Source organism: Phaseolus vulgaris, chromosome 7, assembly GCF_051622355.1.
Source record: "Phaseolus vulgaris cultivar YP4 chromosome 7, ASM5162235v1, whole genome shotgun sequence".
Taxonomy (NCBI): domain Eukaryota; kingdom Viridiplantae; phylum Streptophyta; class Magnoliopsida; order Fabales; family Fabaceae; genus Phaseolus; species Phaseolus vulgaris.
In genome coordinates this window covers 27049778-27068539 of record NC_143504.1, presented here as the reverse complement: position 1 = coordinate 27068539, position 18762 = coordinate 27049778, and the positions used below count along the sequence as shown (strand labels likewise).

General features: G+C 35.8%; 1 protein-coding gene and 1 long non-coding RNA gene across 4 annotated transcripts; both read left to right on the top strand.

Annotated features, from left to right (window-relative positions):
- Positions 1-5097: 5097 nt before the first annotated feature.
- LOC137817583 (uncharacterized) lies at positions 5098-9360 on the top strand. Its single transcript, XM_090305186.1, has 2 exons — positions 5098-9118; positions 9202-9360. Exon 1 carries the CDS (start codon positions 5533-5535, stop codon positions 7291-7293), a length of 1761 nt encoding a protein of 586 aa, XP_090161312.1. The 5' UTR covers positions 5098-5532; the 3' UTR covers positions 7294-9118; positions 9202-9360.
- Positions 9361-13449: 4089 nt separating this feature from the next.
- LOC137813590 (uncharacterized) lies at positions 13450-16741 on the top strand. Of its 3 annotated transcripts, none has more exons than XR_011081455.2 (5): positions 13450-13882; positions 14247-14409; positions 14520-14782; positions 15090-15962; positions 16547-16741. It is a non-coding gene; the product is annotated as an uncharacterized LOC137813590 (long non-coding RNA). The 3 variants fall into 3 exon arrangements; XR_016523597.1 differs by having other exon boundaries at positions 13481-14063; positions 15090-16366; positions 16552-16741; XR_011081454.2 differs by lacking the exon at positions 16547-16741 and having other exon boundaries at positions 13499-14063; positions 14216-14409; positions 15090-15431.
- The last annotated feature ends 2021 nt before the right edge of the window (positions 16742-18762 follow it).

Genomic DNA, 18762 nt, shown 5'->3' with positions numbered 1-18762 from the left:
CTCCAGTAGACCAACCTTCTTCTCCCATGCCAAGAAGTCTAGCACCCATTACCAAACCTTCTCCAGTCGACCTTCCTGTTCGACGATCCAGTCGCACATCAACCCAACCTTCCTGGCTTCAAGACTACGTAATGGGATCCCAAGTCAATCATTCGACCACTGCCTAAGACCGACCGAATGAAACCAGGTATCCTAGGCATCATTTTCTTTCTAATTCACGATTTTCTTCTACACATAGTGCATATCTTGCTAACATCACAGCCACCAAAGAACCTCACACTTATGCTCAAGCTATCCTTGATCCAAATTGGCAAAAAGCAATGGACGAAGAGCTTTCCGCCTTGCAGCTAAATCAAACGTGGACCTTGACACCATTACCCGCTGGGCAGAAACCCATCAGATGCAAATGGGTCTATAAAATAAAGTACAACTCAGATGGTAGCGTCGACAGATATAAGACGCGCCTTGTCGCAAAGGGGTACACTCAGATTGAAGGTGTCGACTATTCTGAAACTTTTTCACCAACAGCAAAATTAACAACTTTGAGGTGTCTCCTCACCATTGCAGCAGCCAAAAATTGGTTTACTCACCAACTAGATATGCAAAATGCCTTCTTACATGGCACATTGCATGAAATTATTTACATGGACTTGTCACCCGGGCATCATCGACAGGGGGAAAACATTGTATGTCGACTCAACAAATCCCTTTATGGTCTCAAACAAGCATCTCAAACATGGTTTTCAACATTTTCTCATGTGATTAAATCTGTAGGATTTCAACCGTCCAAGACAGATTACTCTCTATTCACAAGACAGAATAACTCATCATTTACTGCCCTTTTGATTTATGTGGATGATATTCTTTTGACAGGAAATGATTTGACAGAAATTCAGCGTGTTAAAGATTGTTTATTACAACAATTTCGCATTAAAGATCTTGGAGACCTAAAATATTTTCTAGGGATTGAATTTTCCCATTCCAAAGCTGGTATTTACATGTCCCAAAGAAAATATGTGCTTGATATTTTGCAGGATACGGGACTCACAGGTGCTCGTCCAGACAAATTTCCAATGGAACAATACCTAAAACTCACACCAGACGATGGAGAGTTATTAAAGGATCCAGTCAAATACAGGCGACTCGTGGGAAGACTGATATACCTCACGGTTACTCGACCTGACATAGCAATTTCGGTTCGAACCCTAAGTCAATATATACAAATCCACGGAAACCTCATTGGGATGCCGCAATTAGAGTCCTAAAGTACATCAAAGGATCATCAGGACAAGGATTGCTATTGCCATCTGAAAACAATCTGACATTGACAGCTTATTGCGACTCAGATTGGGGAGGTTGTCAGACAACTCGGAGATCAGTATCTGGGTATTACATTTTTCTTGGTTCTTTTATTTTCTCATGGAAGTCAAAAAAACAGACAAACGTATCAAGATCATCAGCGGAAGCAGAATACCGCGCGATGGCCAATACTTGTTTGGAGATAGTTTGGTTGCGATATCTGTTGCAGGATTTAAAGGTGCCATGTAACTTGCCAGCTCAACTTTTCTGTGACAATCAAGCGGCGTTACATATAGCAGCAAACCCAGTATTTCATGAACGCACAAAATACATTGAGATAGACTGTAACATTGTGCGAGAAAAATTACAAGTTGGGATAATCAGTCCTTCATATGTACCGACACAGTATCAGCTCACATATATTTTTACAAAGGCACTAGGCAAGGAACGGTTTTTGACGCTACGACACAAGTTGGGAGTTCATGATCTTCACCTACCAACTTGAGGGAGAGTATTAAGGAAATAATAATTATCAAATTATATGCAATTATTGTATGCAATATTGTATGATATTATACGATATGTACCCAATTATATGCAATTAATTTAATAATGATAGAATCTCATGATTAGTATCCCTACCTAATTAGATTGTAATTTGGAGAGAGAAACTCCCTATATATTTCCTATACTTGAAGTGATGTAAACATACACATAAGAGAATAAGAAACATCTCTTCTTCTTACCATTTTTAATCATTTTCTTATATACTATAACATTTAATATAATGTTTTTGTAAGAATAAAATTTTTATTTTCTAAGATAAAAAAAAAGACATTTTACTTTTCATTCTTATATATTATTCTTCTTCTTTTATGTTCCATCACCTTCTTTTTGCATTCTTTCTGTTCTCGCCGGTTGACTTGGTTGTCGTTTGACTCCAACGACAGCTTCAGGCCCCGCCTGTCTCCTCCTTCTCATGCACTCCTCTTGGTTGAAGAACGTTGTACCTGTAGAGACAAAAGGGCGCCCTGACGACCATTTGCACTCCGATACTCAAGTCAGTACTGGGGCAAAGAAACAATAAGTGAATAAAGCAGTTTTAGTCTCAGAAACGGTGTACCTTTTTAGGGTTCCTACCACCCTTTATATAGGTTGTAGCTAGGGTTTACTTCTATTTTGTTACCCGTATATAGGGTTCCTAGGAGAACGTCCTTGCACCGCTATTACACAATCATAGCGTAATCTGGCACGTAAGAGTTCCCTTTACTAGAGTGCAACGACTAACAGTATGGCCACCAAGGTACCAACTCATGCACCAATTTTGCGGGGCCATCTGTTCTTTGGGTGTCCTATGTATTCACGTGCCATGCATGCAATTGTTCCTTGGAAACTCTTACCCTAACGGACCTCAACGCCCCCAATGAACACTTGCTTGTGCCGTACCCGAATGTACCATACACACCCCATGCATGATCCTCTCGTGACTTAGGTCTTTTTCTGGTATCTCGGTGTTGACTTCATGTCAACTCATACAGCTTGTGGGATCCAGCTTACGTGGCCCACCATTACTATGAGTCCACCAATATCCGATGTCCGATGTCTTTCTCTCAGGCTGATGACCGAGGTCTGACCTGTACACTTTCTTTGTCGTTTTTGTTACAAAGTGTCTTCTTCATTGCAATATCATCAACTCTTGGTGATCTTATTATTCTTTGTACCATTTTCACTTGATGTAATAGAGTTCAAGGTAAACGAAAGTAAAATTGTTGAAGATATATAGATGAAATTTCTGGAACATTCTATAACACTTATAATTCTGTTAAGAACAGATTTAATAAATCCAATTTACGTGATATTATTTTATGAGAGGAGAGAAGCCATACTTTTTATATTCTCTAAATCTTTAAAACTGATTTATAAAGTATAAAATAATTGTAATAAAAGGCATAGCCAATCATAAATTGTCATTAATGTGAATTTTAAAAAGTATACAAAAGTTAATAAACTAATAACTACAAATTAAATGATAGTATACAATTTTTTAATTACAATTAAATTGGTTAAAAAATATTCAAAAATTAAATTAATTCATATAACTTGTTTAAAAAAATCACATATTTAACAACTAATATTTTATGCGAGTATCCAACTTATTCATTTAAAAGTATATTTTTATAAAAAATATATATTTAAATGTTAATATATATATATATATATATATATTATGACATAAATATAAAATATTTATACACATTCTCCTTGATGTTAAGTCTCGTCTCAAAATTTACCCTTGATTATGACATATATATATATATATATATATATATATATATGTTAAGTCTCGTCTCAAAATTTATCCTTGATTTTTTTTTTTCAATTAGATAATATATGAACCTAAACACAACAAGGAAGAACCTCAGGGAAAGTTGGAAAGATGGATAACTAGTGGATGAAGAAATAATAAATTTGCGTAAAGGGGTCTATAAGAAGTATAATTAATTATTAAATAACATAAGACTAAATAGGAAAGAACATGACACATGAAGTTGGGCAGGGAGGATAATGGGGTTACAGTCAGCTTATGGAATTATTCATAGTAATTCGCGATGAAAACAATATTTTTTTAAGATGTTCTAGTTTGTAAAATCCTTCCCTAATGTTTAAATACTAGTGTGGAGGGTATTATTGAGAAAATTCCCACGACGGTGAATCTGAAAAAAAAATGTCCTTTTAGATATTTTTATATGTTCTCTATGTCAACAAGAAGATGAGTCAATTCAACATTTATTCATTCAGTGTAAGGTGACATACTTTGTTTGGATCTCAAGTTGCAGATGGATGGAGATTCAGTCTGTCAAACATGAGAACCTTATGTGTCATTTTGACCAGTTCCACCTTTTTCACATAAATAAAAAAATAAAGTCTAATTTGGAAATGTGTATGGATTGAAATGGTTTGGAGCCACTAGTACAAAATTTGAAAACAACGACTATTTATTTAGTGCGGCTTTGCGTTTAAACGCATTTGTAAAAAACGCGGTGGCATTTTTGTAATTAAATTGATTTACAAATGCGGTTCTAGGGTAAGACCGCATTTGTAAATCAATTAAAATGAATTACAACTGCGGTCATAGTAAAGACCGCATTTGTAATTCATTCTGAATTCCGCATTTGTAATTCAATTCAGAATGAATTACAAATGCGGTCTTTACTATGACCGCAGTTGTAATTCATTTTAATTGATTTACAAATGCGGTCTTACCCTAGAACCGCATTTGTAAATCAATTTTACCCTAAAAATAGAAGCGCGCCACTGGTTTTCACTTTCACTTTCGTCTTCTCCGCTCTTCGTTTCAACGTTCTCAGCTCTCTCCGCTTTGCATTGTAAGTTTCAGCTCTCTCTGCTTCAACGTTTGTTTTCGTTTTCGTTTTTGTCATTGTCATTATTCACTTCCTTGGCATTGTCATTTCGTTTCCTTACTCGTTTTCTGCATATAGGTGGTTACTGTTCTATTGGTTCTCTGGTTTTTTCTGCTCCGCCACCGCCACTGCTTCCGTCACCGCCACTGCTTCCGCCACCGCCTTCGCCTACGCCTTCGTCTTCGTCTCCGATCACCATCAACCTAAAGGTTGGTGTTGTATTTATTTAATATTTTGAATTTATATTTAAAATTTTGAATTCATATTTAATATTTTGAATTTTTATTTTTCTGTATTATAATATATATTTAATTAATAACTAATATAACTTGGAATGTATAACTAATAACTAATAATTTATATATTTGTGTGTATTTTGAATTTTTGTATTATATAATTTCTATTTTCTTAAATTTATATTATATATAAATTCTATTTTTGTAATTATTTTTATTTTTTGCACTTTCTCTTTGCATATCTTTCTTTTTTTCCCTGGCATCATTTATTTTTTATAATTGTCACTTTAAACTACTTTTACTTAAATAAAAATGAATATGATATTAATCTTTATGGAATTATAATTCTATAGTGTATTAAACTTTGTTCTAGAATTTTAATTTTAGAAGTGAAATATTTAGTTAGTTGTTAATTACATTTTAATAAAAGTTTTATGTTATGTTAGTTATTGTTACTTTTAGAATAGAAATATCGTGTTTGGATTGAGTCCGGGGGTGTTCGACCCTCGGCAAATGTGTGAGATTGAAGAGAATACTAATTATTAGAAAATCCTAACTATATTCCAGAATATATAATGGATCGAAGTTGGATTAATGTTGTTCGTATAAGTGATGAGTACGAAAGGGGAGTAGAGGAATTTATACAATTTGCGCAGCGTAACGCGATTATTAGTGGTCATGATGGAGCAAAGATCAGGTGTCCGTGCGTTAACTGTTTGAATGGAAGGATACTGGATGTGAATATCATGAGGGAACACCTGCTATGTGATGGGTTTCTTCGATCTTATACAACTTGGACATGGCATGGTGAATTATTAAATTTACCACGTGTTTCCGTAACTGAAGAATATGTGGGTTCTACCATGGATGAAGCAGTACACGATGATGGAGATGATGATCGATTGGAGGACATGATTCGTGATGTGGGAGCTGAGTGTTTTGCAAAAGCGCATGGATATGAAAGTATGTCAAAAGATGCAGAGACTCCTTTGTATCCTGGATCAACTAACTTCACACGGTTGTCGGCGGTGTTAAGATTGATGAATTTGAAGGCAATAAACGGATGGACTGATAAAAGCTTCACGGAATTGCTCCAGCTGTTGAAGGATATGCTTCCAGAGGGAAATAGTCTACCTAATCGTAATTACGAGGCAAAAAAGATTCTTTGTCCAATGGGTATGGAGTACAAAAAGATACATGCATGTCCTAATGATTGTATATTATACCGGAAAGATTTTGAATTGTTGAAAAGTTGTCCGAGGTGTGGGTTATCACGTTATAAGTTGAAACAAAAAGATGATGATTCTATTGATGACATGAAAAAGCATGGACCCCCAATGAAGGTTATGTGGTATCTTCCCATCATTCCAAGGATGAAGCGTTTGTTTGCAAACCCAGACGATGCTAAGAATCTTAGATGGCATGCAGATGAGAGGAAATGCGATGGCATGTACCGACATCCAGCTGATTCTATTCAATGGAAGAAATTTGATGATGACTTTCCAGAATTTGGTAAAGAATCAAGAAATATCCGACTTGGTTTAGCTACAGACGGAATGAATCCGTTTGGTAATATGAGTACAAATCACAGTTCATGGCCTGTATTACTAGTTATTTACAACTTACCTCCTGGATTGTGCATGAAGCGAAAATACATGATGTTGTCTATGATGATATCCGGTCCGAAACAACCAGGGAATGATATTGATGTTTATCTAAGTCCCCTAATTGAAGATTTGAAGTTAATGTGGGACCAGGGTGTCGAAGTATTTGACGGATTTGCTAATGAAACTTTCAAGCTTCATGCCATGTTATTTTGCACCATCAATGACTTTCCGGCATATGGTAACTTATCAGGTTATAGTGTTAAGGGTCACAAAGCGTGTCCAATATGCGAAGAAGACACTGCTTCTCAACAATTGAAACATGGAAGGAAAACAGTATATCTTCGGCATCGGAGGTTTCTTAGAAGTCATCATCCTTACCGGAGGTTGAAAAAAGCCTTTAATGGACACCAAGAGGGTAGTGGTCCACCAACTCCATTAACCGGTGTTGAGGTTTACGAAAAGGTAAATAACATAGACCACACCTTCGGCAAGTCCAAAAAAAAGTCATCTGTGACAAATATTTGGAAGAAGAAATCAATCTTCTTTGATCTTCCGTACTGGTCGAGGTTAGAAGTCAGACATTGTATAGATGTAATGCATGTTGAGAAGAATGTGTGTGATAGCTTAATTGGTACACTTCTTAACATTAACGGGAAGACGAAGGATGGTCTAAATGCTTGTTTAGATTTGATTGAGATGAACATACGCGGCGAGTTGGCACCCATATAAATGGGTAAGCGTACATATTTGCCCCCAGCCTGTTACACAATGTCAAAAGATGAAAAAATTAGTTTTTGTCAATGTCTAAAGGGTGTGAAAGTGCCACAAGGACATTCCTCAAATGTGAAGAGTCTAGTGTCAATGCAAGATTTGAAGTTAATTGGGTTGAAGTCTCATGATTGTCACATCTTGATACAACAATTGTTGCCGGTAGCTATCCGTGGGATCTTACCAAAAAATGTTAGACACACCATAACCCGTTTGTGCTCATTCTTCTCTTCCATCTGTTGTAAAGTCATTGATCCCTCAAAACTAGATGAACTTCAAAATGAAATAGTTGTTATCTTGTGTGAATTGGAAATGTTTTTTCCTCCGTCTTTTTTTGACATCATGGTTCATCTAGTGGTGCATCTGGTAAGAGAGGTTAGATTGTGTGGACCAGTGTACTTAAGATGGATGTATCCTGTTGAGCGGTATATGAAAATTTTGAAAGGTTATGTGAAAAATCATTATCGTCCAGAGGCTTCAATGATTGAAAGGTACATAGCTGAAGAAAGTATTGAATTTTGTTCAGAGTACATGACAAAAGCAAATCCAATAGGTGTTCCAGCTAATTCATGGCACCACAGGCGTTCTACAAGTAAATGTTTACGTGGTGTGAATATTGTAAGCAAATCTCGATCAGAAGTCTTGCAAGCACATTTGTACATATTGAATAACACAGATGAAGTTGTACCTTACATAGAAGCTCATAAAGCCATTGTGAAGGCAAATAACCCAAGACAAGCAGAGAAATGGGTCTTGATGGAACATAATAGAACTTTCATGCCTTGGTTTAAAGATGAGGTGTTCAAGGATTCAACGGCATCAGAGACCTTGACTTGGTTGGCTGCTGGATTGAAGTTTGATGTCATTTCATGTACAGCGTACGAAGTGAATAATTGTATATTTTACACGAAGTCCCTGGATGAAAAGAGTACAGTTCAAAATTCTGGTGTTACTCTTGAAGCCGAGTCAATGCAGTTTTCGACTTCGAAAGATACAAATCCAGTACTTGGATCAATGGCATACTATGGGTTTATAGAAGAGATATGGGAGATTGACTACACTAAGTTTTCCGTTCCAGTTTTCAAGTGTAAATGGGTTGATAATAAAAGTGGGGTTAAAATTGATGAATCAGGATTCACACTAGTGGACTTTCGAAAGATAGGGTATCGAGATGAGCCATTTATAATGGTTCAACAAGCATCTCAGGTTTTCTATGTGAAAGATCCTACGTCAGAACATTGGTATGTCGTTTTACACGGGAAAAAACAAGGGGAAGCCATAGATGATATTGAATATGGCGAAACTCGTTCATTCACACCAATGATAACTAATAAAGATGACGATGTACTTGATGATGTACATGCAACCCGTAAAGACCACAGTGAAGGAATTTACATATAAACATTCAACCCACATGCAACATGTAAATAAACATTTATAATTTTATGTATTATTTTTATATGATTTTAATTCGATGCACATTAACTAATGTTTGTTACCTAATTTTTTTAACAGAGACATGGATGACGACCAGACTCCAGTCAGACCTCGATCTGGGCGAGGTAGTAGAGGACCTACTAGATTGAAGCGTCTTGCATTGAGACGTGCTGCTGGTGAGAAGACACATGTTGACATTGACGTCAACACTGGAGTGGCTTTTGGTCCTAAGGCAGATGAGTTTATGAGCTATCTTGGAGTTGTTTCTCGTGAGAGGCTCTCCATTTTGATTAATTCATGGGATGAGGTTTCAGAGGTTGATCGGAACATGCTATGGGAGGATGTTCTGGTAAGCTTTACATTATTATTGTTATCATATAATGCTTTTTAATATTGATTAATTAATTTTAATTTCATGATGTTATTTTGCAGGCAAACTTTGACATTCCTGATGTGGAACCGCTTCGATCAAAGATATTATCCAATATCGCACTTAAATTTCGTACCTTTAAGTCAAGACTGACATCGAGATACATTTTTGGCGACCTTAAAGACGAAAATCCATGTTTAAAGTACCAACATATTGATGAAGAGACATGGTGTCTTTTTAGAGAAAGCCGTGAAAATGAGGCTTGGATGGTAAGTGAAGTAACTTTTTTGTTTATATAACATTAATAAGTTTATCTTATTTACTTCAGTTTGTTTATTTCAATTATGACAGGATCGTCGAAAGAAAGCTCAAGAGATAGCTTTGAAGAATCTTACCCCGCACGTTATGTCTCGTTCGGGGTATAGAAAACTTGAGCAAACACTGATGGTGGAAAAGGAGAAATCTCAACAGGGGACGTATTCTGAGAATGTGGAAACAGGGGTCACTTCTCCTCCACCACCTTTTCGCCATGAAAAATGGAAGAGGGCCCGAATTAAAAAGTCCGGTGCACCAAGTTCCGAGCAATCCGGGGTTATAATCGAAAAAATTGTAAGTTATTTTTGTTATTTTCAATTTTTTTAAAGCATTAATTATATTAATGATTGAAAATATGATTTTTGTGTACTCTTGCAGGATTCCTTGGAATCCGACGGTACATTTGTTGCTGAAGGTCGTCACGATATCCTGGTTGAAGCAATTGGACGACCTGAACACTCTGGTCGTGTTCGTGCCGCTGGACAAGGGGTCGGAATTAAACTTTATTTTGGAGTTTCAGAACGACAGCCATCCTCCTCCTCCAAGAAGGAAACTCAAATGAAGACTAAGTTATGTGAAGAAATAATGGAGGAGATGAGAAAGGAGACTGATTTGATGTGGCTGGAGATGAAAAAGGAGAATGATCGAATGCGACAAGAGTTTCTATCGCAACAAGTTTGTGCTGAGCCGATTGAACCCCTTGTTAGTCCCACTCCCAAGAGCACAAAGGGGAGTTGTGCGGCTCCTCCAACATCAGGGGATGATATCAATGGGCAGACAGAGGATTGTGAGCTACTGGTAGTGGGCGGCAAACTTCCTCGGGTGGTGGCACTTGGAAAAGTCTATAAAAACGCCACCACCTTACATAACGTTCCTCTCTCCCCTGATGTGGCGAAGGTAACTGTTGAAAAAGTACGATTTCCTGATGCTCGTGTTCCACTACCTTCAGATGAGGTAACCACTGTGGCCGATGCATTTCAGACATTCGTTGCCTGGCCCAGAGAGCTCATTCGATCTATGCCCGAACCTCATGTAATAATTTCGTTTCATTATATTATTTTTTATTTATATTTATATATTACATATAATTTAATACAAATGTTGTTTATCTTGTAGGAACCTTTTCAGCCACCAACTCCGAAAAAGAAGCGTAAGGTTCCAGTTGACGATCCTATGGCTTCCCTACGTCTCATTGCTAGTCAGATTGGCAATGATCCTTTTCCAGTTCCGTGGGATAATACATTTTTTCAAATCAACACTGAACTGCCACTGATGATTTACAACACAGATTTATCAGAATTTATATCTGGGAACCAGGAGCTCAATATAAGTATAATTCAATTTTTTATGATGTAAGTATCTTTACCTATTATTCAATTTACTTTATGTTAAATTATTATTGATTATGCTTTAACTAAAAACTTGTAGGTTTTTGCATAGAGTCTGTATCACTGAGGGGAAGGAAAATATGTATGGATTCGTAGATCCTGCATATACTAATCCCGTTGGACCAAACTCAACTGAGACTCAAGCATACATCACTAACATCCTGGAAAAAGAGGGAAAACAAATTTATTTATGCCCTTACATTAATGAGTAAGTTTAATTATATGTCATCAATTATTATTATTTCATGTTTTAAATATTTACTAACTCTTTTCAATGATCATATAGGCATCATTGGCAATTACTTGTCTTATCAATGGTTGATAAGACTGCTGTGTGGTTCTGTTCCCTACACAAGAAGATGCCCACAAAATTTAAGGATATCATTGATACGTAAGTATAGTATAAACTTAACTTTGTATATGTTACTAATTAACCATCTACTAACGAGGTTTTTTGTATTAACCAGTTCATGGCGTGGATATAACATCCTAAAAGGTCGATCCAGTTCAAATAATTTGAACTACATAAGAGTAAAGGTTTGTAATTTTTTTCTTTCTCTATTATCATTGTTTATCAATATACTAACATATTACTTTTTATTGAATTATATAGTGTAATAAACAACCAGGAAGCTATGAGTGTGGCTATTACATTATGCAATGGATGATTACCATTATAAGACTAGGTGTTAAAACTGGTTGGAAGGAGGTATATGTTAAATCATTTTTATAATTCTTGAACATATATATATCTAGAAACTAATTTATGTCAACTTTGCAATGCAGTTATTCACAGAAGAAACACCAATGAGTGAGGAAGGCATTTCATATGTTAGAGATTCTTGGTCCACATACTTCATTAATTTTTATAACTCTAGCATAAGTAAACAACATTAGTGGTTTTATTATATGTAATTTGATCACTTGTAAATGTACATTTTGATGATTTCAATTGGTTACTACATTTTTGTATTTGTCTGGCTGGGTTTAATCATTATGCAGGTTATTTAAATATTTGTTTTCTGCACAAAACAGGATGTACCAAAAAAAAAAAACACTATTTACAAATGCGGTCATTTACCAAGACCGCATTTGTAAATAGTGAATTCGCATTTACAAATGCGGTCTTAGTAAATGACCGCATTTGTAAATAGTGATTTATGAATGCGGTTTTTACCAAGACCGCATTCATAAATCCTAAACCCCAAACCCACTCCCTAATTCAGAATAATATACAAATGCGGTTACCTAAAATGACCGCATTTGTAAATGTGATTTATGAATGCGGTCATAGGACCGCATTTGTAAATTCCAGATTTACAAATGCGTGTTGATCAAATGCGGTTCTATGACCGCATTTGTAAATTTAAAATAGCCGCATTTGTTTAACTTATCTGCACTAGTGAGCCTATGGGTTCATAGGAACTAAATGATTTTTTATCAAGGAAAAGTTGATGTGGAGGAAGTATTCCCTTTAGCTCAACTTAAGAGTTGGGTGTGGATGAAGGACAATCAATAAAACATTAATTTCTCCTTGTCTCATTGGATCCTAAACCCGCTTTCCTGTATCAGAACAATTAGATAGTTTAGCTTTTGGTTGGTAATGTTTTGTTCTTTGTTTCAAGTTATACTCCTGAATATGTTTGTGTTGTGATTATCCATTTTATGCCTTGTTATGTGTGGCTGAAAAATGTTACTGCTATGAAGAGTTGCATGTCATAAAGGAATTATGTAGGATCTTAGAAGGGAAGCTCGACATGGTGGGAGCTATGAGAGCAAAACTGGATTTGTTAGCATGTTGTGATTTCTACCGAACAGAAGCATGGCAACAACTTTGGGTCTAATGCCTCCTTTAGGCAACATTAACTACAGGGAATGATCATAACAATAACTCCTCTATCGCTTGTGGACTTTTTAGTTGTAGGAGGAGCTAGTCAAATAAATACGGTATGTTAGGTGGTGAGGTCATTTGCTAGTTTTATTTGAAGTGTGTGCTGATGCAGAAGTTGTAACTGTTGATTATTGGCTTAATCCCAAGTCCCACATCGGAGAGAATTATTTGGGGAGGGGGTTTGAGGGTTATAAATTAACCTCTCCTCCTTCATTGCTAATATCCCAATTTGTAATATCTTCTCCCACATTAATAAAAGTGGGTTGTTTCAGCGATGCTCGGAGATTAAGCTAAACAGGCCGAACACCGTTAACAAGTTTCGGGTGTGTTTTTCCTCTTTATCTCTTTTATTATTCCGCTCTATTTTTTGGTATTATGCTGCTTTTTTTTCTGTTATAGTATTCAATATTATTTGTCGGGTAGCTCTGTTAGTCTTCTGTTTTAGTGAGGAAATTACCCGATTTTCCCAACAAGTGGTATCAAGACACTACAAAAAAACTTGTATGTGGTGGCGGTTATAATATGGCAGTTATTAAAAACCGCCACAATTAGCTGTATAATACGACAGCTTCTTAACCGCCATAATCTTCCTTCGAAATGTGGCGTGTAGAACCGCCATAATTATCCTTCGAAATAAACGCTCTCCCATGTTTCGTTCCCTCCTTCTTGACCTTCCTCTTTCCCAATATTTTTTTCGTATTTCCCTCTTCGAAAATATACAACCTTACTCTTTTTTTCGTATTCCCCCCTCACATTTCCCTCTTCGAACCTTGTCCTCACTGAACCCCCTTCTCACCGCAACGCAACCCCTCTCACTGAAACTTCCCCCTTTCGTATTCCCCTCTCTCAGCTAACCCTAACCGTTCTATTCTCCTTCTCTTATCATCGCAACCCTTCTCTTCTCACTCTCACCGAAAACCCTTCACATTCTCACCGCAAACCCTCTTCTCATTCTCACTGAAACCCTTCTTTTCAATCTCACCGCAAACCCTCTTCTCATTCTCACTGAAACCCTTCTTCTCAATCTCACCGCTAACATTCTCACTCTCACTGTTCTCAGCCTCACCGCAAACCATATCACCCTTCTCACTCTTCTCACAATTTTTGGCCGCCATTACCGCCGCAATCGTTGGTTCGTTGTTGCAACAGGTACGTGGAACGATAATTTTTTTTGGCAAAGTTATGTTTTTGTGTGTATTTCCTTCCGAATATAATTTTGAAGTTCCTAATTTTGAAACCCTCACCATCAACTCTTTTGTTCTTGATTTCCAAACCCTCTATATTTAATCTCATCATCACGACCTTTGGCAATAAGCATCTCGCTCTTAAGGTAAGAACCCATTGACATTTTTTTTATCTGAAGTTGTGTGGTTTGTATGGTAAGGATATTCCACGAAGGAAAAGTTTCAATGTTTTTGGTTCCATATTTCGTTTTTTCTTCCGCCATCTCTTTATTGTTTGTGGTGTTCTAATGAGAAATAGGGATTTGTTGTTGTACGACTTTTCTGAGAAGGAGAAGCATCGACAATGTTCAGGAATAAATCTGATTGTTGATGGTGATTGTTGCGTCTATAGACATAGATGTTTAAATACGATAGTGTTCATGGACATTGTAAGCATCACGATGTCACCAACAAGGACTCTGAGCATCATGATTTACACTTTTTTTGATAGAGGTATATTTTTCACCCTTTTTCATGTGTTCCATTGTTTTGCCCTGCATATTTATGTTGTAAGTGTTCGTTTCTTCATGAACAATGTCATTAAATCTTTTGTTAATCCCTAGGAACCCTGAGGAGATCCCATGGGAATGAGAACAAAGCTAATATTATTGTTGAGTCCACTAGAGTTGGAAGATGAGCATGATGTCTGTGATTAGAAAACTCTACTGTTCATCTTCTCAAACGATGCTAAGGGTCAGGAGGGGGCCACATATGGTGAATGGAGGGGGTTGTTTTCAGGGTTGATGGTTGTGGAATTTATGGCACAAAGGTACAATTGATTCTACGAGATGGGGAAGGAGATGCTTTGCTTCTTATGCATCAAAAGGTATGTGAAAAATTAATCATAATCTTTATCAAGTTTTTCATAGAGTGTGCATGCAACGTGTTGTGTTTCTGTGTATATATATTTTAAGTTTGTGATTAAGTTTCCATTTCTAGATTTTGGTGGTAAAAAAATATTAATCTCTTGCATTCATATATCTTGAGATATATCATATATATAATCTAAACTAAATGTGTATATGTTTGATGGTTTAATTTGCTATATATTGGGAGTTTTAGTTCTACACGTGAGATTGATTTGGTATGCAATGATAAAATTTTCACATAAGTTAACTTTGTGTGATGTTCAGGGAGGCATGGTTGAGGCCCTTAGCATTTACAAGAAGTGGAAAGGATAGCCTGAGGATATGACAGAGCCAGAGGATGTCATGATTGATCAACCATCCAATGTTTGCCCATTGAAGTATCTTCTCTCCTAAGCTCAAATCAATGTGGTTTGCTAAATGTCTAGGCTTTTACTTTCCAAATTCCAGATAGAATACCTGATTCATTTTATGGGGTTTGGTTTGCTAAGGAGTGCCGTAAAACCTTAGTACTCCTATGACACTCATTAGAAAAACCTTTATTTTATTACTTCTTCCATATCTGTTGCTTTAGAATTTTTTGGAAATGAGAATTTTTGTTGGAGATCAGTGATGGTCAATTCTTAGTTTATTTTCATTTTTTGGTTGTTTCCTTTGCTGCATGGTTTAGGTTGGAAGTAGCTTGAGCTGGAGCCAAAATTATGTGGCTAAACACTTTCTTTTTTGATAATTCATTTCCAAAAAAAATTATAATGTTATACTTTATAAACAATATTTTAAGTAGTTTAAATGTTAGGCTTAATTAAATATGTTAAATAGGAAGGAAATGGGAGAAGATGGATAAAAATGTTGATGCGGATATTGTGATTGTGGGAGCTGGTATATATGGCCTTGCAACAGCCCTTGCCTTTCACCTGTTTCCTCTTTTTAGCTTCTTTTTTAATTCCTACTCTAAAACTATTAACATTGCTAATTTTATGTCATTGGTGAATATTACAATTTATTGTTCATAAAGTATTTTAGGAGTTGAATCATGATTTGATACATTAATTGTTTCTTCCATGGCATACAAGATTTAGTTTCAGGAACAAAATTAAAAGTGTGGTGTTAAAAAGATCAAACACCGTACGAGCAATAGAGGTAACATCTATTCCAATACAAGGGAAACATCTTCCCATGCATGCATGCATATATGAAAAATGATATATAATACAATTAGATTGATTTTGCAACCATTAGTAATTTTTTAGTTTCCAATTTTATTTGACTGGATTATGAATTTTAAATGACATGGTCCAGCATGTAATGCTTCTATTTCTCTATTAAATATAATTTACACATCCATAGTCATGATCTTAAATCTTTTTATTTGATATTGGCCCTTTGTACGGTCTAGGGAAGCATAGTGGTGTCATGTACATGGTATATATCATCCCTATTGAACTTTGATGTTCAAACTCTTTCTATTTAAATATCTATATTATTGATCTATTAATTTGGTTATTGTTTTATTATTTAGACAGTTAGTTCTCATGAATCTAAAGGTAAATCCTAAAATTATAATTGATTTCTAATTGTTGATTTTTATTAGCTGCCTTAATTTAATTTTATTGCCTTCATATAATTTTTTTTCTCTCATATTATACCTTGAATTTCATAATATAATATTGTTTTCATTTATTTTTCAAAAATTATTAATTAACTCTAAGCATATTTTAATTTAGTCCAGGCACCGGATGTTGGAAGTGGTGCTGCATCATCAAGTCAGAATATTATGGGATCAAGTGGAGGCAATAAGACAAATTAGGATTGAAAGTGGAAGAATTTATATTTTGACAATTTAATTTACTTTGTTGTTTGGATTAGTTTGACATTATTAACTTTGTTATCAATGAATAAATGAAGTCATCTTTTGATTATTATGTTTATCAATTTTAATTATATTATAAAATTAGTTTATGTTACAATTTAATTATATTATGAAATTTAATTATAATATGAAATTAAATAATATTATGAAATCAAATTATAGAATAGAATTAAATAAATTATTATAAATATTAAAAATAAAATTAAATATTTAATATTCGAATTATGATAGTTATAAAGTATATTATAAATGTCATACTATACTGTATTAAGTGGCGGTTAAAACTGCCACTATTTACGTTAGAATTGGTTTACCCAGTTTTAAAATTACGACATTTATAACAGACGTCAATTACATGCTTAAAACCGCCACTTTATACAATGCATAATATGGCGTCTGCTACAATGGTTCTCAATTGATCGCCACATTAAACTTTGTGGCGGCAAGAATACTGGCGATACGCGGTACCGCCACAAATGTATATTGCGACGGTTAAAAACGCCAGTTTTTGCAAAAATAATCGTCGCATTATACACGTTTTTTTGTAGTGAGAGCCGAAGGTTCGCCCTTGGGTTGTCCGAATTATTATTTTTTTGTAATATTGAATACTATATTTTGAGTCTGTAATGGCAAATAAAGATCAAGAAGGGAAGGCTCCGCAAGATGCAAATGTTGCAGAATGCAAAAGTGATGTGGAATCAAATATCTCTTTGATTGTCTCACTTTCAACATCATCGCATCCAGATGAGTGGATATTGGATTCAGGTTGTACCTATCATATGTGTCCCATTCGGGAATGGTTCTTTGAATTTCAAGAACTCGATGGTGGGGTTTTTACACGGGTAATGATAATCCATGTAAGACAATTGGGATAAGTTCAATCAAGTTGCGGAATCTTGATGGATCCACTAGAATTTTGCGGGATGTGCGGTACGTGCCAAAGTTGAAGAAGAATCTCATCTCATTGGGGGCTTTAGAATCTAAAGGCCTAGTTGTGACGATGCGAGATGAAATTCTTAAAGCAACTTCAGGAGCATTGGTGATGTTAAAAGGCGTGAGGAAGAACAATTTGTATTACTACCAAGGTAGTATAGTGGTGGAAACAGTAGTGACAACAACTTCTAGCACTAAGAAGGATGCCGAGGCAACGAAGTTGTGGCATATGAGGTTGACACATGTTGGAGAGAAATCCTTGCAAATTCTTACTAAGCAGGGATTGTTGAAAGGTACGAAGGCTTGCAAACTTGAATTTTGTGAGCATTGTGTTCCGGGAAAACAACGAAGAGTGAAGTTTGGCACTGCAATTCACAATACCAAGGGTATTCTGGATTATGTGCATTCAGATGTGTGGGGACTTGCCAAGATTCCATAAATCGGAGGTAAACATTATTTTGTCACTTTTGTGGATGATTTTTCTATGAGAGTTTGGAGTTTACCATGAAGAACAAAGATTATGTGCTTGGAATTTTCCTTAATTAGAAAACTCAAGTTGAAAACCAGACAGAGGAAGGCATATCAAGGTTCTCTGAACAGACAATGGAGGAGAATACAAGAGTGATCCGTTCCTGAAGGTATGCCAAGATTGTGGTATAGTTCGGCACTTCACTGCCAGAAAAACACCACAACAGAATCGGGTGTCGGAGCGTATGAACAAAACACTTGTGGAGAAAGTTCGTTGTATGATGTCTAATGCTGAGTTAGGTAGAAAGTTTTGGGTTGAGGCTGTGACATACGCTCAACATCTCATCGATCGTTTGCCATCATCTGTTATAGATGACAAAATCCCGTTAGAGGTATGGTATAGAAAACCTGCAACTGATTATGATTCTTTACATGTTTTTGGTTCTATTGCATATTATCATGTGATTGAATCAAAGTTGGATCCACGGGAAAAGAAGGCTCTGTTCATGGGCTTTAGTTATGGAGCGAAGGGATACCGTTTGTGGTGTCTAGAGGCAAAGAAGACGATTATCAATAGGGATGTTACCTTTGATGAATCTGCCATGTTAAAGAAGGTAAATCCAGAAGTAGCTGATAGTACTCCGCAGCAGGTGGAGTTTGAGCAGACAG